The 24,644-nt window shown below is 37.6% G+C and overlaps 2 protein-coding genes across 5 annotated transcripts in view; both read left to right on the top strand.

Annotated features, from left to right (window-relative positions):
• LOC108974343 (furin-like protease 1) overlaps positions 1-24,644 on the top strand; it is a 240,956-nt gene that overhangs the window by 155,374 nt on the left and 60,938 nt on the right. The window lies entirely within an intron of this gene.
• On the top strand, positions 17,307-19,432 carry LOC108974345 (carboxypeptidase N subunit 2). The gene has a single exon (XM_018942102.1). The coding sequence runs from the start codon at positions 17,646-17,648 to the stop codon at positions 19,044-19,046; it is 1,401 nt and encodes a 466-aa protein (XP_018797647.1). The 5' UTR covers positions 17,307-17,645; the 3' UTR covers positions 19,047-19,432.

Raw genomic sequence — 24,644 nt, 5'->3', positions numbered from 1 at the left:
TCCGTTTCTCTAAATATATTTTCTACTTCCCATTTTTTACTCAACACTGAAAGCGCATAAATTGCGCGCAAATGGCGTGTGAGCACATAAAATGCAGCAAATCCTTTAGGCCAGCATTATTTGTGGCGCCTCAAACTTGGCACGGATTCAACACGCCGTTTACGTCAGCGCCTGGCATTGATTTGACGCGCTGCGGCAACGGAACTGCAGGCAAACCCGTCACCTCCACCAACACCAGCACATAGCCTGCCATCGGCCACGTCTGCCGCACGAGCGTGTGACCAGCTTGCTGCTGCCAAGATTAAGTAGTTTCATGACATTGAAAATGCGCAAATAGCAGTGCCACAAATCGAAAGAGGAGAAATAATAAAATTCAGAAGAATGAAAAAATTGCGCTCACACTGCAGCAAAGGTGCGGAAGTGTCATGACCGGGGAACTGCTGGCGCGGCTGGGTACTGCACGGTTGAGAGCCACCTAATGCTGTGAGAGCGTGCAAAAATGTTTCACTTATGTATTGAATGTGGTGCTAAAGTGCTTTTAAGCACTTAACCTTGCACAGTGTTGCGCTTTCATACATTTCGCTTGACAAGTTTACTTATTGCCACGATTTTTGATTTGTTGGTTGTGTCTGATTTGTGGCCGGTTGCTGTGTTTAACGGCTATGTGTGCGTGCTGTGATTTTCCTATGGTCATGGTCACGTACATTTATGTACATATGTATAGGWCAACTATAGCTGAGTTATACGTGTTAGCGGCGTTGATAGAAAAAGCATTTAGGTACTCAAGAAACAGTTGGAAATCCGCTTGAAGGTCCTTGGCACGTAATCGATACACTTAATTGGTGCAGCGTGTTTTGTCTTGGATTAAAAAATATTTGTATTTCGTTTAAAGCGTGGCATGTGGTTTAAATTTAGTAATATGCTTCATGTGTTTATACGGGTATATTAAATATGTATGTACATTTCTTTCATATCAATATTAATGAAGTTTACCAATACTTCAACGGTTTTTACATAGCATTAGCACCTTTCGCGCTTCATTGAATTTACTAAATCGCATGCAATTTACTATTTTTTCGATRGAACCACCACCCTCTTCTGCCCGCCTTGCCAAGCATTGTCGGCCCGTTCTTATTGTATCACATTGCCTTATCAGCGTCATCACTTTTCACCTGTTCACTCGTTCAAGCATAAGCTAATGACATACTTAGCGCGCCCCCTCGCATCAATGCGCAATCGTTAGAGAACCTCACCGAMCCGCTAGGCTCCACCAAAGTGTGCACAATTAATGTTCCGATCCGTTAATAATAGCCACKATAAATTTACAATGAACTTTCGTCCACACACATCTATACGCACATAGATTTATGCAAAAGCATCGCTCATAGCCACATAAAATAGATTGTTTAGCCGCTATTGTCCTTAGAAGYAACTTGTAAATTACAATGCTTTGTCAAGTGACTTGTATTATCTCAAGCGCACACATACACGCGCATATGTGTCTACCTGCATTGCTGCTGATACGAGTCTATTTACCGACATCTCGCTTTATGGCTTATAATTAACAATGTGGCTGGATGGTTATATGGCATATAAAGCCTTTAGATAGCTGGGTAGCTCCTATTTCTGGTAGCAAGGATAGTAAATTCGTTCGGGTTATTAAAATGTGTAAAAAAATTAAAAGTAAAGTCCTCTCTCAACGAACAAAAGCAAACTCTATAAGTTATTCATTATTCCCGTCCTGCTATATGGTGCAGAGGCATGAACGATGACCACATTTGATGAGTCGATGTTATGAGTTTTTGAGAGAAAGGTGCCGTGATAGACTTATGATCCATGCGTTGGCCACGGTTTATATCGCATTCGATGGAACAATGATCTGTATGAGATATACGACGACACTGACATAGTTCAGCGAATTAAGAGACATCGGCTGCGCTGGCAAGGTCATGTCGTACGTATGGACGAAAACATCCAGCTTTGAAAGTATTCGACACAGTACCCGCCGGAGGAAGCAGAAGAGACCTCCACTCCATTGGAAAGACAAGGTGCCGAATGACCTGGCTTCATTTAGAATCTCCAGTTGGCGCCACGCAGCGAAAAAAAAGAAACGGCTAATCGGCYATAATYGTGTTAGCRGTGTCTACGCCTGTAAAGAAATTAAAATTATTGTAACATAATACTAAGAAGAATATTTATATGTATCTTAACACACTCTCCGCCTTGTGAAGCAAGTGAACTAATGCACTGCTGTAAAACACTTCGTCTAGTTTTGCTAGTTTATTATTTATTACAGACTTTTAATTAGTGTTACTATTGACCTTGCCGAGCTATTTGATTATATTGATATACTCTGCACATAAATACACTTTTCAGGCTTTCTCTTAGTGCCTAATAAATTTTGCATCCTTGCTACTAAAATAAAGTGAAAATCCAGAAAAATCTGGAAAAGCAAAGCAAATTACCGACGTTGCCTGAGTCGATCTCGTCTTCGCCGACACTGGCAGATATGTATATGCACTTAAACGAGTATTTGAAAATAAGTGTATTTTTTTATTATGCTGAAGACGAGACGCACAACACCTATATGTTAGTGTAAGTATGATGAAATATCGACCTGCCATAGAAGTCAGACAACCCAATAGGCGAAAATATGCTATTGTTGATTCAGGAGCGTAATTTAGTTAATTACTTGCTCGTTAGAACCCGAAGCGAAATTGCGAGCATACTTTTAGGGTATTTTTTTCGTTTTTCATTGAAATTAAAGCTTTCCATATGCTTTTCCTAAAGCTGCGTGTGCATAAAACTCAAACTTTTTTAACTCGACTTCTGACTTCTGCGAAACTCCGAACTAATACTTACCGACAACCATAAATCAGTATTTTTTGGTCGTTTTCAAATGCTCTTGTTTCCCTACATCTTGTTATTCCAACATTAACACCAATTATCTCCTTGCCACACGCATATTCCGATGATCGTATATCTTCTGTTTTGTGGCATGGCATCGGGCTGTGCAAAGTGCTTTTAATTAAAACAAATGCTCGTCATGGGAGCTTTAAAGCTTGAACAATAGTTGTCAACCCAGAGCACACGCACATACATATGTATATATGGCAACTAATAAAACACTATTCCCACTCTTGTCGGCTTTTGTAAGCGCGTGCATTGAACTGATGTTAAGTGCGTTGTTTTAGCAACAGAGACTCGATTGTTTTATTCGCGTGCGCTTGTGTTTACCTCGGTGCTTTAGAYACTAAATCGCTTAGAGGACAATGAAAGGGTGTGCATCTATTTCAAGTTTAAACTTCTGTTATTCGCAGTTAACCTAGTATAACACCAGTTAACCTCGGAGCAATTTGTATGTTAATTACGGAACTTTACCCATTTAAAATTGTTATCGGCGACAGCTTTACATAATAGCTATATTGATTTCAAATGGTAAAAATTTCATTCGAATATATGAGTATTTAAATAAAGCCGGATTTTTACCTTTTAAACTAGGTTTTATGTATATGACAATAATATACGTGCAAATACATATAAACAAGGTTTAAATTCTTACTTTACTTTATATTGGAATTTTAATTACTCTGGTGACTCTCTTAAAACTTACACTTAAACTGAAAGCAACACCTTTGTTATAGTAATTGAGATATGCCTGATGCCTATTTGTGATTTTCACACATTTCAGCTACATATAATATTAAAAGTTTAAAATGCTTGCCGTCCGGTTTTCGAAACTCACATTGTAAAACCTATCCAATGCGTACACTTTAATCAAATTCAGTGGCAATCTTGAAATTAAAAAATTCAACCCAACTATGTCCACTTTGATCAGAGATTCGTATAAATAAATATATTTTATTATTTCATTTATATAATTTAAAAATATTGTCAGCACTCGAAGGCAACGAAACTAATAATATTATGTTAACATCTTCCTTATTATGTTTAAATTTTCTAAAGCTATAAGTAGACACCCTACCTAATATTTTCACACACTTTAGCGTATAGGCAACATTACCAATAGCCTATTGGTTTCTTAAGTTCAGTTGGATATTGGTGCCGCTGTCCCTGATACGTGTAATCACATGTAATATCAAATCCATGACAATTATTGCAATGCTTGGCGCTAAGAGTCCTGCAAATTGTCATTTTCTCAATTCGCTTCACACATACATACACAGACCGACACGAGAAATTATATGTATACGTAGTGCATGCAATGACTGTCAGATTTGATTACATGATCTTATCGGAGCTAAGCGCAGATCAACCGGTAGGCGACTCAACCATGCGTATAAGCAACATGTAACTGCACAAAGTACTCATACGCCCCGACTGACCACAAGTGTGTACTTTTCTTGCTTCTATGTGTAAGTATATAGATATGTGAACTTTTGCCTGATTTGATTTTGTAATTACTTTTATCTTAGTCATCCAGTGACATTTTAATAACTTCACATACCACCCACTAGACTACACTGCTTAAGTATATGTATGTATATGAGTGCATTTGTGCTAAAATGGAATACAAACGGGCAATTTATACAAGTCACTTAAACACTGACTTTCTGCTTTCATTTGGCTTAACTGCGGTTGATTAGAAATAAATACTCGCATATGTATATATACATATGTATATATAAATGTTTGCTTATATGCTGCAAATTACTCAACCTGAATATATGTGTATTTTTTGCTCCTTCTAGCGTTACACTTGTGGCATAGGTCCCATTCAGAAAGTTATATAAACCACATCGTAGCTGCAATTCTATAAATTGGCGATGTAGAAGTGCACAGGAGCTGCGAAATTTAAGGGCACACACATGCACTATCATATTTATTTACAAATTTATATGGCGCTGTCGTAAGAAAAACAACAACAAAGCACGTAAACTATCAGAACTCTACTTAGGCAGCAGCAGCTAATCGTTAGCGCTGGCAGATACTTGCAACATACAACGAGAACTGCAATTTATGACCATTACGAGTATCTTCTGTTTCACTTGTTGTTATTGATGTTCCCGTTTGGCGCGATAAGCACCCTTTGTTGTTGCTAGCAAATGGTAGTCCTTGTAATGGTGGCTGGTAATCCACCGATACAGTGTTGGCTGTCGAGCGGCTATGCAAAGCAATAGGAGACGGTACTAAGCAACTGGCCTGATAAACTTCAAGTATGGCAGTAATTCATGCAACAAGTAAGGAGCGTGTGACACTCAGTTGACTAGTTTACTGGGTCCTACTTAAGATTTCTCAACAAGTTGTGAGCTAGGCGGGATAGGAAAGCACTTGGTTGCGCACTCAACCCTTAATAATAAAGACCATATTCTTTCTAAAAATCGCTGTTTAATTTATTCTTCGTCCATGTGGACGTCGAGGACGTCAGCTATATGTTCAATTCAAAGGTTCATCGCTCATTTTAAATCTTGTATCGTGCGCTTGCCAAGTATCCGTAATTTTTAAAGCCATTGTGTCCCACTGTTAACACATACATATTTATGTAGTATGTCTGTGCCTGTGAAGTCTGTCTTTGCTGCTTCGACATGATAAATTATTTGGTGTAAGTGTATTGATCCTTCCTGTCGAATCGTAAAATATTTATACGCTTGTCTGAGGCATGCGTTGTTGCCAATGCATGGTTGTGCGCTTATGTGTGTGAACAAGCTATTCATTGTTTATGTATGAAGGAAGCGTTTTATGTTTGATGCATTTACGATATATATAGTATGTCCGCAATTCTGTTTGTGTGTAAACGCGTAGGATGCGCTGTTGGGTAGCGAGCTTACCTATACCTACACAAACTGCTTATATATACACACATATGTATATAGTTTCAGTTAATTATTTTTGTACCTATTGATATTATTATTATTCAATATTAAGTGGACTTATCAAATACTTTCTGAGTAAATAATGTTTTACAATTTTTCCATAAGATAAAGAGGGAAGATACAGACATCTTATTTCAGGTAAGAAATGAAGAAATGAAATTTTGAGGGCACTTAAGTAAAAATTCAGAAGTATCAGTATTCATAAATATTATGATGCAAGTCCGAAAATGTGACAAACACACAGTTTTATTTTCGAACTCATAATTTTAATCTTTAATTCTTATATTTTATTTTATTTTTTATGTTTCTTCATTAAAATTGCTCTGATTAAATGTCATCTGAGAAAACGTTTTAACATTCCTAGTTCATATTTTGAAATCCCTATTATTTTGTTTTAATTCAATATTCACAATTGTACAAATTTATCTTTAGAGCTTTTCAGCTCTATAAAGTTTTGGCGTTTCCTTTGTTTTTTTGTTTCGTATAAATAATTTCAAAAATTCTTACGAAATTAGATTTTGGCAAGACATGTGGAGAGGTGTTCAGCGTAGAATGACTGCGGAAAATGTGCCCAAAATAACAACAACTTACCGCTATCACCGGCAACACGATACTCGTAATAGCGCTGCTTATTTCAAATTGTTTTCCACTTTAAGTAAAGTGTCAAAATTCAAATTTAATGAAGCGTGTTTTTCAAGCATTAAAAGTTAAGTGTAGCTACTCATACTCAAATACACACACACACACACATATATCGGTAGCTTCAACCTTCAACGACCTCTGCCCGCCCGAATTTCACCTCCACGAGTTGGTACACTTTTTCACCCGCACCGCAGCTTGCCAGTCCATTCGATGTTATTATGTTGTCCCCAGCGCTGTTGGCATTTCTTGCTTGTGCCGTTACATGTTGCATGCTTTTAGGCGCGTTGTGCTCGTAATAAACTATGCCAACAATAATAAATCACGTTAATGAACACATTTCGGCGCAGAGGCGGCAACAAAGTTTTTTAATAAATACTGTTCAGCTTAATATTTAATATGAGCGTTGACGCTGGAGTGAGTGTCAATGTGAGGGTGCGAGCGTGCATAGAAACGGGCGCGCTTTGTATGTACTGAAGCTGACACAAAACAAAATTTACCTCTATAGAAATCAGTGCGACGCGAAAGTAGCTGGAGGGCATGGCACGGCAGTCGCTATTTGCTCCTATTTGCATGAGTTTCTAAACTATTTATTAAGTCGTAAGCTCAGCTGTGGGGTGACAATTTGTCGAGTGGTAGTCGGCGCGAACCTCAATCATTTATTCACGCTTTCAAGCTACCAAATGTGTGTGGTTACGTAGTCACATGAGAAGTGCCTAAATGTATGCAAGCGCCTTCCACTTTGCTTGCTGATATTTCTAGAAAATTGGCTTCATAGTGTATGCAAATGGATTCTGCTTCTAATATACAACTACTTTTCACAAAGTTCATTCAAAGTAAGCGTAAGGGTTAATTTTGGGTTTAAAATACTCCACTTTTTAAATCACTTCCTAAAATTGTTCCTCAAATAATCATTAGCATATCAACATAAATGCATAATCCATTAGTGAGATACACCTACATACTTACATATTTTTTTATATAAATATGTGTGTACTTATTGTCTATCTATATAGAAGTTTGATGTATATGCTCTACATTGCAATCGCAACTATTTGAATATTTAAATATTAATTTCATTGCCACACGATTGGTATCAGTCAAACAGCTTATTAAGGGAAATTCGGAAAATCACATTTACATTTCAAATTCCGTACGAAATGACTTATGGAAATTGCAACATAATTGAAAATATAATTGTATTGACACATACATATATTGCATATGTAGCCTTACACAGAAATGCAATTACTTGACTTTTACGAAAAATACTCGACTTGATAGAAACAATGCGGCGAAATGGGCGGTGCGGAGGTATATGTTTGCATGCGTATAAGTATACAAATAAATTTTATGTGCTTGTACTTAACTCCATTTAAATAAATATAGTAAAACAATTATATAAACAGAAGTTCACAACACTTCGGTTACATTGTCACATTCATTGGGCGAACATTCTATTAGGCGACCTTAACAGTAGGAAATGTAATAAAAATTTAAAAAATTAATAAATGTTATCCTTAAATTTTTTCTCCGAAATGGTTTGGGAGACGGTGCGAAAATTCGACGATGGGCGCGGCACCGCCCACTTTTTTGTGAAATCCCATATATGGAACGATTTCGACCAGATTTAGCAAATGACATTCTTTTCATATTCATATATCACCTTGTGGGCGAAATCGAACAACAATCACGCCTACTTCCTAGGTAGACAATTTTAAAATCCAGTTTATTCTTTCACTCTCCAGTACACAAATCAAGAAGAAATTAATATAACGGGATAAAACTTTGTACGAATAATGTTTTTGGAGTAACCCACCTTATGACCAAAAATTGTTCAACCCCCTGAGTAACGAATATTTGGACCCCAGTACCTATAGTTGACTTTTAACCAAAAATATCGATCAATGCATAGGGCATACAATTGAAATTCAGGGATAACATTTTCTTTACAATGTGTGTGTGTCAAAAATGGATTGAATCGTGTAAATACTTCCCTTAGTCCGCATATACCTAATATAAAAGTTTTAGAACTTCCGAGTAGCTTTGTACCGCAATATCGGCAATATATGAGTTATCTCAATGAAAATTAGAGAGCATGTTTTACTCATAACAGTGTATAATTGTGTCTAAAATAGATAAATTTAGACCTAGACCCTATATAACTAATATAATGATCGTTTTCGTGATCGTTAATCGTTTTTCTAACAATCTTTATGCCGCATCTATTGGTCAGTGTATGAGTCTGTGTATGTGAATGCCGATTCTGGTTGACATTTTACACTTTAAAGTATTTCCCCGGCTTTGATTCTTGCAAGTTGCAAGAGCTTACTTACTGGTTTTAAATACCGTGTTTGCTGTTTTGTAAAAGAACGAAATATACTTGCACATTTCAATTGCCAGTTGAAATCAAAGTTTAGTAATTTTCTTCAGTTATACGCTTTTTCCTTTTTTTAATACTAAATTATGCATAAGTCAATCAATTTTTGTTTGACTTCACTAGCAGACCGTTCTGCGTAGTCCAGCTTGAATTCCTTAAAAACATATAGTGATTACTCTGGCAATCAGAATCAAAACCGGCGACCGCTTGGTCTTGTCAATCATGAGCCCTTATACCTACTGCGTATATGCATGCACACGACCACAAATATTACATCGCAATAACTCGTAGTAAGCTAGATATTGCATTTACTTTATCTCCAATCAGCTACATCCTGCAAAGTACAACATTAAATTCTGCTTAAGTTTTCTGCGGCTGCTTTATGATCATTTCCACGACTTTTGTTGCCCATTTGCAAGCCATTTGTCTACGCACAGGAGGAGCGTTCTTTGTCCTTTGCGCCACAGCTTCTATTCACCGTTGCACACCAAAAGGACAAAGGAAAATCGCATTTAACAAAAGGAGCCAAATTTACATTTAATTCAGTACCCCCCAATAACAAGACATACATACATACATAGACCAATACACCCACACGCCAGAGTGAGGCAGCCAGTGAGCTGGCAAAACAGCAAGTGGCCATTTACTGAACCGAAATTGAATTATGCAACACCAGCAGCGCGAAAATCCATTATTCAGTCGCCAAAGCGCGGCCGCAAAAGCGCAGCAGCCTCGCTGCCGCCGAACCAAACGACGCAGGCTTCTCCACTCCTTCCGTTCATCGGCCTGCCTGTCCGATTAGAAAGCAATCCGCACCAAAGTATAATAATAAAATTGATTGTGGAGTGTGCGAAGAAAAGCGGATAGCGGATTGAATTTGAATTCTCGCAGTGAAGCTGCTCGACGACTCTTCATTGTCTGGCCTGTGCGGATGGTTGATTTCATTTCATTTTGTTTTATTATTGTCTTTTTTTTTTGCTTTTTATTAAGAAAGCCTCGCAGGCATTGAACGGTGAAATGTCTGCAATAAATATACATTTGCTTATTGTTGAATCTAAGAAACGAAAATTTCGTTTAAAGCAGTGGAAAGCAAATCAGCAGGGTCTGATTTTTCCGCCATTTCAAGTTGCATATTAAATCAGCTGCAGATTAGTCAATTTCGACGCTGATTTTATGAGCAATGAGATTATGTGTTCCTAACGGCCCCTAAAAATGGCTTCTATGATTTTTTTTTAGTCAGAAAACAATTTGATGAATTATTATACAAGTGGTTTACTTCGCGGGCATTGAAAATTTTCCTTTGTAAACTGCGGACCCAGGGTCAGGTTTTTTAATGATTATTTACGGATATTCAACTTAAAAAAATGTTAGAACTCAAATTGGGTGGTTGCAATAAAATAACATAGAGTCTACGGTTTTTCATAATTTTATACTTTCCTAAAATATGAAATCGCGTTTAAGCATTACGACAATACGTATCAATATACAAGGTATGTCCGGAAAGTAAAAGGACTGAGTCATATTAAAAAAATGTATTGAACCAATCGTTACAATTATTTAAAAACTTTCAAAATAGGATTCTTCTGCGTGAATGCAGCGCTGCTGGCGCGATTTCCAATCATTCAAGGCGTCATGGAAGGCATTCCAGAATAGGCTTAAGCCCCTCAGTCGTCTCAAAATTATTGACTTTCATCAGCCCTTTTAGGCAATAAACAAAAAAGTCAGGGGGCCACATTTGGGCTGTAGGGCGGCTGCGAAAACGTTGGGATGCCGGCCTTGGTTAGGTAGCTGTTCTCAAGAAAGGTGGTGTGAGCCGGGGCTTTGTCGTGGTGTAACTCCCAATCGGTTAATCGCGGCGGACGAAAATCAGTCCTATTACTTTCCGGACTAACCCTGTATAACCACCCTTATGCAATCACTTCAATTAAATCTGTTTTTCTTAAATTATTTTCAAATCTGCTCTACAATTTTAACTTTATTTCGATGACCAATTTCGGTGGCCAACAAACATACGAAGTATTTTCTTTTTAAGAGAGTAATCTCCCCACTTCCACAAAAAGCTACATGTCATGTTATTATTTTATGGCCGAAATTGTTGAGATAGCAAAAACGTCAAGCAAATTTCAATATAAAATTCTGTCTTACGACAGCACACATTCTTAGGCTCATATTCATATTCACTCCGTCATCGCTTTAAGTCTATAGTCTTTCATACTTTGCGCTTGCCGAGCCTTTTCAACTTGTTTTGCGAGAAGTACCTGGTTTGACCTTATGACATGTTGAATCCGTCACTCTGCTTCCAAATTTCCTTGCTCCAGTTTTCGTTTGTCAAATGACAATTCATCTTTTTTGGGCTTTATGACTGCTCAACTGTTTCCCTTGGCTGACTCGCTGCTTGCTGGTTGGCTGGCTACCACTTTTATATGCTTTCTGCTGACGGTGCTATTATACGCATACATAAACATTTGTATTGTATTTCTTACTCCGCTAAACTAACACGAAAGTAAATCTCATAAGTGTTTACAATACTATATACATGTGTGTGTTGATCTTAATTGAATTTGGAAGTAAATCGTAAAATTCTAGGGTGTTAGATGTCGTCGATGAATAAAGAAGAAAGCATTAGTATGAAGTGTACGTTAGACAAAATGAGAGGAAAAAATTGTATGGGATCGCTACATACTTAGAAAGCGATTCAGATTTGTTACTATTCTTCTCAGAAACTTATCTTCGTTACAACCGTGCGAGGTGTGTGACCTAGCTAATTTTAGCACAATTTAAGCCGACATTATTTTTTACTTTTTTTAGGTTATGCAAAGGAGAGATCCTACGTGAAGGAAACAAAAMAAAAAAAAAAACAAAACATGGATAGCTAAGTTTTGGGTAATGTCATTGTTGGCTACTTTGTTTTTTTTTTGGCAAAGAATGACAGTGGTGGCCAGCATAACATATTTCACTAAGTAAACATATCTTTACTACCAATTTTTTTTTTTCCACAAATGTTATTTTTATCCAGTTTATTGTGTTATTGCTTACCTCAATTACCTTTGCGACATATATTCATATTCCCCACTAGCTACGAACGTTATTTGAGCACATTGTTATAATCACATTATTTCCTACATACAATGCTTGCTTTAATGATATAGTAGATCACTTTATTGTTTCCAAAAGTATCGTAAACTCTCATCTGCGCCGTCGTCTAACCCTGCCCCTGTTCGCATGGCACGCACACGGCTGACAAGGCGACAAATATTTATGCACGACACCTTGCCCTAAGCACAAACTCACCCCAATGTACAATGATTTACCACTTTAATAATAGCAACAGCAAATACACTTGCATTACAGTAACAACAGCAAACAATTTGGCGGGTGTATCAAGCAGCATATACATACGTGAAGCTCCCCCAAAGTGGGAGCTGTGGCATATCTCTATCTTGTTTATTGTTCTTGTTGTTTCTTTTTTTCTTTTTATGAACGTATAATCTTTGGCAACCGGACTCCAGAATTGAAAGAGTTTGACCGTTTTCAAAAAATTATATTCAGTCCAACGACGTTTTTCGATTCTGTTCTTGCCTCGGTGTCATGCTTTAAACGGTGAACTAGACTTTTCGGAGACCCAACATGGAATAATAAATAATATATAACCATGAGATTAGTATCTCGAATATTTCAAAGATATTCGGTTTAATCTCATATTTGCTCAGAAAAACGGTATCAGAGGTCACAATAGAGAAGCTTTTTGATTTCCTTTCAATCTTATGCCTCTCGAATTACTATTCGCTCTACTCGAAATGGCTTCTATATACAGCTGCTACAGATAATACCTAAATCCTCTCCTAAAAAGATGTATGGGCATGTAACAGACCCAACTATCAACTTAAACATTTTCGAGCATTTGCGAGATTGTGAATGCCTCATGTCAGTGCAGTTAAACGCAACTGTTGCATGCCTCCACAAGCAGTCTGAGCAGTTTGGCAAACTAAATGTGTGGGCACAGGATTATTGCGTTACGTAATTTGTATGCAAAAGATATGCACTGAGACACCTGCAGAAAAGCACTGATCCTTACATTCCGCATCAACCTGTATACGCCTTGAACCCGAGTACTATTTTATACAAACTTTCTCTCCTCTGACTTAAGAATCTTAATCAAAAACCTCAATAGGTCTACTTATTGTGGATTTTACTGGTTATTGTTATATTGAAGCGACTCAATGCTCTTTTACTTTCTCTTCATATTTGTGAAAGATGAGCCTAGATTAGCTTACTGGAATAGCCGCAGAAGGGGTAGTGGTCACTTCAGGAAGTTTAGCCAAAGTGCTAGTTTTATATCAGCCGACTGACAACAAAATAATTTGTGCTAACCCAACAAGAGTACGTATTTCGGGCATTTATTAAGCGTTCACGTCTAACCATATGCTCAAGTTTCAAAATTTTGTAGGTTTAAAGAATGTTTTTAGTTGTATTGCTTAAGAATTTCCACATGATTTTATGGAATTCGAATTCTCTAATTCTTATGTTCTCTATTCTAAACATCATTCAGTTCTGTAATTTATGAGGAAATTTTTCGATTTCCTTTTCCAGTTCAGCTCTAAAGTCGTTAGTCAACAGAAAGTACTCAATTTTTGATATAAACATTGTTATTTATCAACTTAGATCAATTAGAACATCTTATATTTAAATGACCAAAGACCTTTTCTCTTCGTGTTGTAAATGGTAAATTATGAAGTTGCAAAGATGATATCTGAGTGGTGAGCTCTATTGAGCAGTAATATTACTATAGAAGAATCAATAAAGAAAAAAATCAGATCGTTAAACTGAAAGTCGAAATAAATACAGTTTCCCTAAATTTTGTGATGAATCCAGTGTTGATCTTTTAAAAGCGTTTCTTCAATAAATCCCCACTGCTCAAAAGTACAAGAGTTTTCACGCTTTTCCATAGATGTGTATAAGAGACAGAAATCCCCACTGCTCAAAAGTACAAGAGTTTTCACGCTTTTCCATTTGGTTTTGGTTTGTTGCTGCTACTTTCCTCTCCATATTCCTCTCCACTTCGCACTGCCCTACGTGTGCAATTTGCTGCAGTAAATGCATCGGAAAAGCTATTCGTTTACGGTTAACCGGCAATACTCGTAAAAATTCGAACGGGAAATTCAACGGTAATACCTGCTTCGCGGCGGTTAAAGATCCATTAAAGAGGGGGACTCGTTATGTCGTCAGTTTGCTTACCTTTTTTTTTTTCATTCCGAAACGACACACGGTGGGCGACAAGCCCGCACAGACAAGACCGGATGTGATGTGTTGCAAAAAGCTGCAAAAAAACGGACGAAAAAAATAGGGAATGGTATCTAGGTAGGAAATAGTAGTGGTAGAGTGTGACATGCGATTGGAATGGTGTGGGTGTGTGTGTTGCACTCTGCAATTGCCATTGCTGACGCGTGTGATTGTTTGGTCCAATACGATTCCGCCGGATGAGTGTGAAAACACACATCGCCCACCAAACATACACCCGAATGCATGTGCCACTTCATCACATATAGACTCATATATAAAAGTGCCATTTAAATCTGCAGATTTATGTGTCGTTGCGTTTATTTTGCTGTTGAAATTTTTATTTAATTTTTATTTTTTGCTGCTGTCATTCTTTTTATGTTGATTTATCGAAAGAGTTAGCGTGCCCGCAAGCATAATGAGATATACATACATATATATTTATTTATGTATGTGACATGTATGTGACAGAAGAGGGCGAAGTCAGCAGCGTGTTGGCAAAGTGTGCATTTCCTACTTTAAAAGCCATTTTTTATCATCAACACTTAAATTCAAATAAATCCATCGAAATTGAAAGTTCGACATAATGGCAACAACTGCAGCGAAAGGAAATGAAACCAAATCAACAAAATTGAAATGGTAGAAATAAGCCAACTGACTTATTGTTGTGAGTGCATTAAGAGATAAACTAGTTTTTCAATTCGCTTTGAATTGTTTTTTTTTTTTTTTTTTTTTTTTTTTTTTTTTTTTTTTTTTTTTTTTTTTTTTTTTTTTTTTTTTTTTTTTTTTTTTTTTGTCGAAAAACCACAACATAGTATCGAACTGTATTATCGAAGCTCTTGTTATTATGATATTCGAATTCCCATTCTTAAAATAGTGCATGATCCGGCCCTATTGAAAATGGAGAAAATTTGATAATAATCACCCGCATTGATCATAAATAAAACGAGTAAAAACGTTAACAACGGTTGCAGCGAAGTTACATATAATACCCTTCACAAATACAACAAATTCCTTTCAAGAACATTATCGTTATCGATCAGGTTCTATAGCTATACTATAGTTATCCGATCTAAAAAATCTTCGGATAGTGCCCCATTGCCTTAGGTAGCAACACACGTGAAATTTCGGGAAGATATCTCGTCCAATGAGCAGCTTTTTGAGGAGAACTGCACGAACATGGCTAAATTAACTGAGATTATCATGCTGATTATTTATATATATTTTATTTTGTCTCCGACGTTTCCTTCTGGGTATTATAAACTTCCTGGCAAACTGAATTATCCTGTTCAGCGTATAAAAATATGGGGTGATGTGTTCTAAAACCGGACCAACGATGTGGTACCGCTTGTTTTTACAAATTAGATCCGTTGCTTTGGTGCTACTAGTGTGAGTATTTATACTATTAAGATACCGTAATATGACACGGTATTAAAATTAAATAAACCCAGTTCAAATCATCAGCTCTAATTTTTCTCGAATATCACTTCATTAAATTTTAACTTTGCTCCTAATTGGGTTTGTATGATATTTCATAATATCTCATCACCCTTTTTTTTTTTTTTTATTGATTGCGAATTCAACTGAAATTGAATCTCCCTCGAAGAAACCTATGTGTGTTGCCATTATTAAAGGGAATTAACTCGAAACGAGTCTGTTGAGCGAGCTCTGAATGAATTAAACATTAACTTATAAAAAAGTAATCTATCGACTTTTGTCGGTCAACAACTAGTCCCTCAGTAGATCTCAGGCAAACTTCTTATTTTAAAATTGTGTACAACATTTCATTCTCTAAATGATATTTCCGGAAACTTTAAAGAACCTGATTTACAAGGTGAGTTCCAAAATAAACAGAACTTTTTGAATCTAGCGCCCTCTGGTGGCGCCATCTATATGTCGACTGGTGCGTTCGAATCTGCCATCTTTATCGATTGTTCAGTAAGAATTTCATGCCATTTTATCAGTAGGAAGTGAAATTATTGGGTTTTAAGTGTTAGTATATTTGTGTTATCGGTGCGAAAATGAGCTTGAACACGTTGTTACACGATAATGGCCGTCTGGTCTATCGACGCTTGTTACCGATTATTTGACCAAAAATCACATTTTAACCATTAATCACTCCCCCTATTCACCTGATATGGCATCGTGCGACTTCTTCCTTTTCGGAAAAATGCATTTGCCCATGAAGGGAAAGCGTTAAGCAGACGTAGAGGCCATTCAAAATGCTTGCACCGGCATACTGGTGGCCATACCGACCAACGAGCTAAAGCACTCGTTCGACATGCTTTTGTACCGTGCGAAAAGCTGTATTGAAACAGAAGGAGACTATTTTGAATAAAATAAATTGATTTTGTCGAAAAAACAATTTGTTCTGTTTTTTTTTAAGTCCGGTTTACTTTGGAAAGCACCTTATACAATTCGTTCAGAAAAGCATATTCAGTCTAAGGTTAAATGCAAACAATTTTCTGCAAAAACTTCTATGTAAATATTTTAACAAATTCTCAAAAACAGGCATTTTTGTTTGATTTATTCTATGTAAGTCCGCGTTTATCATACTCACACACACATACATATATAATTCATCCCAATGTTTATTTTCGAATATTTCTATATTTCAATTTAGCGTTCTCATATCATTTGTGCATGTGTACATGTGTGTGCGCGGCTTTGCTGCGATTTGGTGTGGTCTAAATGCTCGACCGCAGTTGAGTTAAATAGAAACCTCAGCGGATGTTTAATTGAAAACGGAACCCATGGAACCAAACAACAACCAAACACACACACTCAAACTTACTTAATTGCAAACATACGCGTCCATCACGTATGCACCAGTATGGACACAACATTAACCAGACGACTGGGTCGCGGTAAAAAAAAAAACAACAAGAACAAAGCAGTAGTTAGTCACTACAATAGAGCGAAGAGTCAGCGTTTACATTTGCCCGCCCCCTGTTGAGGCATTTTAATAATACAGAATAAAAATAGGGGTAATATGGGCAACAACAAATCACGAAGAGCAATATTACTAATGTAAATAGTTGGAAAAGTATACTAGTTAAAACATCTGTATGTAAGCGGGGCAGTAAAATTCTAATTCATCAAGAGATGAATAAACTATGCCTACTTGGTCATCGAAATTTCGGGTCTAACGGCAGTTGAGCGCAGCTCTTAGTGACGGGCACAGTTCGGGCATCAGTTTGTTAGGAGACACCGACGCGGACGCGTCGTTGACACGGCGTTGCAATGCCATTCGAATAGTTGCGTTTGTCAACAAAAGTGTGAATAATATTTAGAAATATATATAAAGAGACTTTTTGTTTCCAAGTTTGTTGTGGAAAAACACGCGCGGGCAACGCATCGTTAGACTTGCAACGCTGACGGTACAGGCCCCCCCGGGTGGCGCGAGCCCACATTAACTCGAGGGGTGGCGGCGATGCATAATTTAAATATATATGAACTTTTTATGAAAATATTGAAACAGTGAAATAGTTTCCTTCGTAGACGCGCACTCGTGGATGATGAAATTTTTATTTTTAGTGGTTTGCGCGATCGCTGCGCTACATACGCGCCATAACGGACATGCGGCGCAACTACGTCGCGTCTGGATGCAGGATCACTGCCATAACGGCATTTGCACCGGCATCGATATCGGTCGCAATGACTATGTCATTCTGTCGCAGATGCCCATCGCCAAGCAGCTTATGCTTACCTTTCTCAATTCGAGCATCGCCAAAATACCGCATCTGATGTTCGACACCTTTCCGGACTTGCAAGTGCTGCGCATGGAAAATTGCTCAGTCGAAGTTTTCGAGAAGCCACAATTCGAAGGCGCTAGCAACTTGATGAGTTTGTTTCTGGGTCACAATCTGCTGCGTGACATACCGAAAAATATCTTTCTTGGCGCTGATAATCTCCATACGCTTCACTTGAATCATAATCAGATCCGTACGCTACATAACGCCAGCTTCCATGCGCTAAAAGAGCTGCAAGAAATATCACTAGCTGATAACCAGCTAGCACAGCTGCCTCTTGGCGTCTTCGCGCCACTGCGCAAACTCCTAGACCTCAACTTGAGCGGCAATCGGTTATCGGCCTTCCCGCGGGGCATCTTTGATCGCAACCTTAACTTGACGCGCATTAATTTGTCGCGCAATCGTTTTGTGGCTTTTGAATCTGAGCTGTTCAAGCTGCAGCCGCGTCTGAAGCTCTTAGATCTCTCGGGCAATGAACTGCAAGATCTTACGCTAAACTTCGCCATGCTGGAGAGCGCGATTTGCAACAATTGCGACATACGCAAGCTCACCGTCTATGGTTACGTCCACGATCTAGAGTTGCGTAACAATTCGCTGCGCGAGCTGCCACACATACCGCATGCGGCCAACGTCAGCGGACTGGATTTAGCTCACAACCCGCTCGGCACTTTGCAGGGCAATCCGTTACGACGCTTTACCGGCCTGCAGCGACTCAACTTGAGCTCAATCGGCATGCATGACCTACCCGAAGATGTGTTCAAGAAGCAGGCGCAGCTCAAGCAGCTGGACATATCAGCGAACTCGCTGTATAATTTGAAATTTCCGCTTTTCAACGATTTGAAATCTCTGCAGTACTTCTACTTCCAGCAAAATAACTGGAATTGTGATTTCCTACAGTTGCTGATGAACTCGTTTGTGAAGAAACGTGATATATCGTTTATGGAGGATACCACCGAACCGGAACTGGTCGATGATTATGTGGATGGTGTGGCCTGCTGGTATGAGAGCAACAAGGCATCGAAGAAATGCTCAGGGGATGGCTTGTCGGAAGCCGCCTTAGAGCTGGCCATTGTGCGCAATGACATCAAGTCGTTTACGGAGATCGTGGAGAAGAAGTTCATCAAGGTCTACCGTATGCTCGATGAGCTGAAGATTCGTTTGTAGCGTCGACGAGTGCAACGAGAGTGCCGAAAGGAAATCACCCGACAATTGACGATTTGGCTTGAACTAATGTTATTCTTAATGGCTTACGTTATCACTTTAATCGCTTTATTGCTTATCTAATCGCATTTAACAGCAAATTCTAAGCGTATATTTAGTAACCACAAGTAATACTCAAACTATACAAATATATATATATTAATCGTATTTAACCTCAAATTATATCGAAACATATCGTTTAATCGTATATAACAATGATGATATAATGACAACATATATTTACTAGCATTACAAAAATGACAACATTTTAGAATTTACTTAGTAAGTGTCAGATGTTTATGAATTAAGTTTATATATATATCAACAGCAGTATATCGATCGATGCAATAAATGACTTAGGTTTAAACCCGGGGGCGTTTCATTTACATTCAAAAGTTGGTGATACTTACAAAGCTGGCGAAAACGTAAGTGTTTCATTATCAATTTTTTTTTATGTTTTATCTCACCCCCTCTACCTAACTACTTTACATGTGTATATTTATGAAAAAATCTTGAAACACATGAAAGTACAAAAAAGTTAAAATACTTTTATAAATGGTGTTAAAAAACATTTTAAACTTTTTTGATTTTTTTTTTCTCACCCTCTTTACTTAACTACGAAAGACTTTACATGTGTATGTTTATGAAAAGATATTGAAACACATCAAAGTTTATAAATGGTGTTTAAAAACAATCCAAGTGAATGACGGAATATTACAATACTACGCATTGGGAGCCCTCACGAAATTTGCTCATCTACAATAGTAAAATGATCTCCCTACTTTATGTCTTAATTTGGCTGTAAACATATGTATATACCATTTCCATTTGTAAAGTTTCCTAAAAACTTCGGAAACAAGTTCTTCAAGCACCAATCCTTGTATCCATTTCCCGGCATTACTGAGATAAAACACATTAATAAATGAATGTACCAACCTAGTTCATGTATCAGCAAGCATGGATAATCGCACCTCATCAGCCGAAAACGGTGACGGCAAATAGATCTCCTCTCAGTCGAAAAAAGTATGGCCACATTGCTAAAAATCAGGAGGAGACACGCTCTCCTTACAACCAGGATAACAAGTGTAGGCCAATCAAACGAAGAAAAGAATACAGGAAAGTATGCGTCAATAAATCAAATTTAGTCTCGAAATTTTCAATTTCAAGAGAAACACTTTATTCATGAACGTAAATTATTACCCAAGGAATTCGCATTTATACAAATTAATCGTTTCTGGCAGCACATTAGACCGAACACACAACGATCGCGAGACCATCGAAGCTTGTGTACAAAGCTCTCAGCTGTTTATAGTCAACAAAGTTGAGAAGAAAAAAAAAGCAACAACAAATGAGTGATTATTTAGTCATTTTAAATGTAGCAAAATTGTTGACCGTTGTATGAGATTAAATACATTACTCATGGAACGAGCATTTAGCGGGTGCATAGCTTGTATATTCGTCACGCATACCCGAGTTTCTCTAGAGTTTTTATTACCTAGTCACCGAGCCATTATTCTATGGTACACATAACACATATGTATATGCGTGTGTAAGTGTAAAAGGGGGATGCTACTCCTGAAAGAAAGATTACGAATTAAGATTTATTCTTGTTATAACGAAGTGAGTCATTTAGTTTCCCCCGTGTGCCCTTTCTATGCGGAAACTTTCGCACACTTGTTGATAAATTCGAAAAAAAAATGCAAAAGTAAAGTAATAAAACGCCGAGAACAGCTACTACCACCAAAAACTTTATTTATGTACTGTTACGTACAACAACAATTTATTTTGTGCAATTTTAATTTATGTAATGCTGCTTACCGAATAAAAATGTATAGGTTTAAGCGACTTTGGCCGCTGTATTGACTGTTTTAGCTAGTCATTATGGAAAACGGCAAGTGCAGAGAGCGCCACCCTAAGAGTTCCTTCTAAATGCATAAAACCTTCAACTCACGTTTGTACCAGGAATCAAATAGAATGACCCCAAAGACTTTACCTAATAAATTCAAAATCCCAATACTCAAATGGTTCTAAACTTGCATATAAGAATGCTATTGCACATTACAAAGGTAAATCTTTAGAGACTAAGAGCTATTTTAAATGTCGTTTAGTAAATATTTTCAAATATCGTATCGTTAGTAGCTAGGACATACCAACATTTGGCAACTCAGATATCCATATGAAGAGCATAAATCTGATTTTCCTTAGAATGTTGCACATCGTAAGAGCCTGAATATGTATGCCTGTACTTTAATGAGTTCACATGTTGTGGTTTTTGTTGTTGTTTGCTTATAACTTACTGTCTATTAACTTGGCTGACATGCAGGGCACCAAAAACTGCAATGGCAACAAAATTGCATACAATCCAGTATTTGCATGCGTGTCATTGCAACTTATATCTTAGCATAACAGTAAAGTGGAAATACAATTTTCATAAACAAAAGTTAATGTTTGCGCAAACGCATGGGTGTGTGTGGATGTGTGTGGTGTGTAATTAGAGGAATATGCTGCATGAGTTGCTTGTTGAAAAGTGATGACAGCTGATAGTCAGCAGTTGCTTGTTTAACACCAACAACAAGTAACAGTTATACTCATCTGCCCCCCCTTCAACAACCAACCCTTCCTTCGTTTATTTTCATCATATAACTTTTCGTATGAAAATGAGCACACACATATGGAAATGCGATATTGTGCTTCGGGTTCGCCATGAGCATATGCATTGAGTCCCGGCACTCCCAAGTCAATGTCATCATTCCGATGTTTGAAACCTCTATAAAAGCCAAAACAATTTGTTCAGCAAATCGTTTTAGCCAAAAGTTGTCGTAAACTTAACTGTGTGGCATTTGGCATTATTATCGAAACATATACATATGTGTCAGTAATGCATTAAGACGCAGTCGATATGAACCAATACCAGAGCAGGCTTCTGAACCCCCATTTTGCTTAAGAGTACTGAAACTTTAGCAATTTTCATTCTCCTGAGTCCGATAGCTGATTACTGATTTCTTTTCTACGTAAGCACGAATCTTCACAGACTGTGATCCCCAAGTTTTTTTTATAAAAACCCCGAAACGTTTTGGGATCCCAAAGTGTTAATGCTAAAATCCCGAAACCCCGACCATTAAAGTTTACCTTTATTGGCAGATATTATTGTAATAGTGCGAACTCCTATACTAAGGTTGTGTTCAAATTCACGGTCGATCTTAACATACCTAACGGCGCCTGTCAAACCCCATTTCACGAATGTGGCACGACACAAGTTAATTACTACATATGTGAAATATGAGCGCGATCTGTCTTGATATTCGTGGTTTGGTGCATCATGAATTTTTTCCGGAGAGACAAATGGTCAATAGGGAGTTCTATTTGGCGTAAAAGCATCATTGGAAAACGGCCGGAAATATGAAAGAACAATTCGTGGATTTTACACGATGATAATGCACCATAGCATCGAGCCACTATTGTGACCGAATTTAAAGCTTAAAACGCAATGAATACCATCGATCAACCACTTTATTCACCAGATTTGGCTTCGTGTTATTTTTTCTTATTCTCCAAACTGAAACCGCCGCTCCATGGAACCCGCTTTCAATCCATCGAAGAGAATTCGCTGAAAAAGCTGAAGGCCATCTCAAAAATAAGTGTTTCGGGAAGTGGAAACATCATTAGCATAAGTGCATTATATCCGTTGGGGATTACTTTGAAGATGAATAATTAAATATTTTGCGTTTTATTTACAATTTCCGTGTTCTTGTCACAATATGTACTCCTGGTACAATTCGCACATTTGTAGCATATATATTTATTCATGGTCCTTAACACAACCGTCTAAAATAAAATCTCCATCATTATTTCTCTTGCATTTTCCATTTTAAGCCACATGAGTAAATCAGAGTAATTTCTCAAACCTTTTAATTTGTAAAATATGTTTCATCAGTTATATACATAAAAGTCCTGTAGTCCTGTGAGTAACTGTAAATTAAAATCGGAGCAAACTTTGTTGCCACAGCATGTGGCATGCTGCTGGCATGACAGCGAACTAATCATTTTTGCTGTTTCTGTGTCAATAAATTTGGCAGCTTTAAAGGAGTCAAAAGCGATTACATGAAAAGTTTTGCTGGTAAACAACAACAAAAGCAACAAACGCCCGCAAGTTGAACCGATGACAGAAAGTGTAATCTTAAATGCTCGGTGTATGTGCCGCAAAATCTCTTTTAGCCACATGTTGTGCACAATCGCTCGCGCATATACTTATCTATGTGTGCATATATGTTAATAACGGCAGCTGACATGAATGTGGCAATAATGCTGCCACAAGAAACTGCTACCCACATGCTTCCGTTGCTCACCATGCGCCCAAACTTTGTACACCCCCGCCGCCGGCTTGTGCTAGCTCAAGAAACAATTCTTGCGTGGGGCTACCGCAAATATAACAACAACAGTGAAGATGCGCATACGCACTGCACACCCAAACCAAAGGCAACAATAAACGGCGAACGCTCTGAGACAACTTTTAAAACAAATGCAATCATAAGCAGCCACCACAACAGGCATAGAGATGCAACTGCGCAAGTGTCGACTAAAAGCGTTTCTAATTCTATCAACTGCTTGCAACTTAAAACTAATAATGGCAGCAACTTGCTTGTCTTACTTCGTTCGCACTTCCGTTCTTCACTTTCTTTTGTGATTCTACGCTTGCGGCGCTCTGCAGCCGGCTGAGATTCTGAGATGTTAACTTTCAACAATCTGAGGTCTGCAAGCGTTTGAAAAAATATTGCTTTATTGTCTCAAAGGATGCCAAACCGCTCGGCTTCGTCATTGGGTTGGCGAACCCAAATTCCAAAAATTCGACAAAGAAGATTGAATATCTTTTGCATATTTTACCAACCCTATTTATTTTTTTAGCTGCGGTTTAGTTAAATACATATGTTCTTTTGTATCTACAAATTACTTAAACTAAATTCTCTCTATCGTATAATATTTTTATAGAGAAGGGGCTCCCTATTTGACAATATTCATCTCTTGTTTAGACAAATGAAAGCATGCAGTGTGTATTTTTATGTATTTATAGCTTGAACAGAGTATATTAAGTTTTCCACGATGTTTATAACATCAAAAAGAAAACGTCGAAGACTATAAAACATATATATAAATGATCAAATTGAATATACACGAATATGCGCGAAGAAGACCGTCAGTTTTAAGATATCCATCTAAAATTTTGCACACGTTCTTTTCTCTCCAAGATGCTGCTTGTTTGTCGGAAACCGCGATATTGGACTAATAAGTCATATAGCTGCCACACAAACTGAACGATTGGCATTCCTTATACAAAAAACTTTTTCATTGCACGAGATATCCTCACGAAGCTTGGCGTGTGTTCTGGCTAAAGAGAATGGTGCAATCTCCGCAGAAATTATTTAAATGGGATCACTATAGTATAAAGCTGCTATACAAACCGACTTAATAAAATCAGTTTTTAGTAAGGAATTCGAATTTATGAAAGGTATTACAGATTCGGTGCAACCGATGTTAAAGCTTTTACTTTTCTATTATTTTTGAAAA

This window comes from Bactrocera latifrons, unplaced genomic scaffold (assembly GCF_001853355.1).
Source record: "Bactrocera latifrons isolate USDA-ARS-PBARC rearing strain unplaced genomic scaffold, ASM185335v1 scaffold_55, whole genome shotgun sequence".
NCBI lineage: Eukaryota > Metazoa > Arthropoda > Insecta > Diptera > Tephritidae > Bactrocera > Bactrocera latifrons.
Note: the sequence above shows the minus strand (reverse complement) of the source record. Positions and strands in the feature narration are given on the sequence as shown.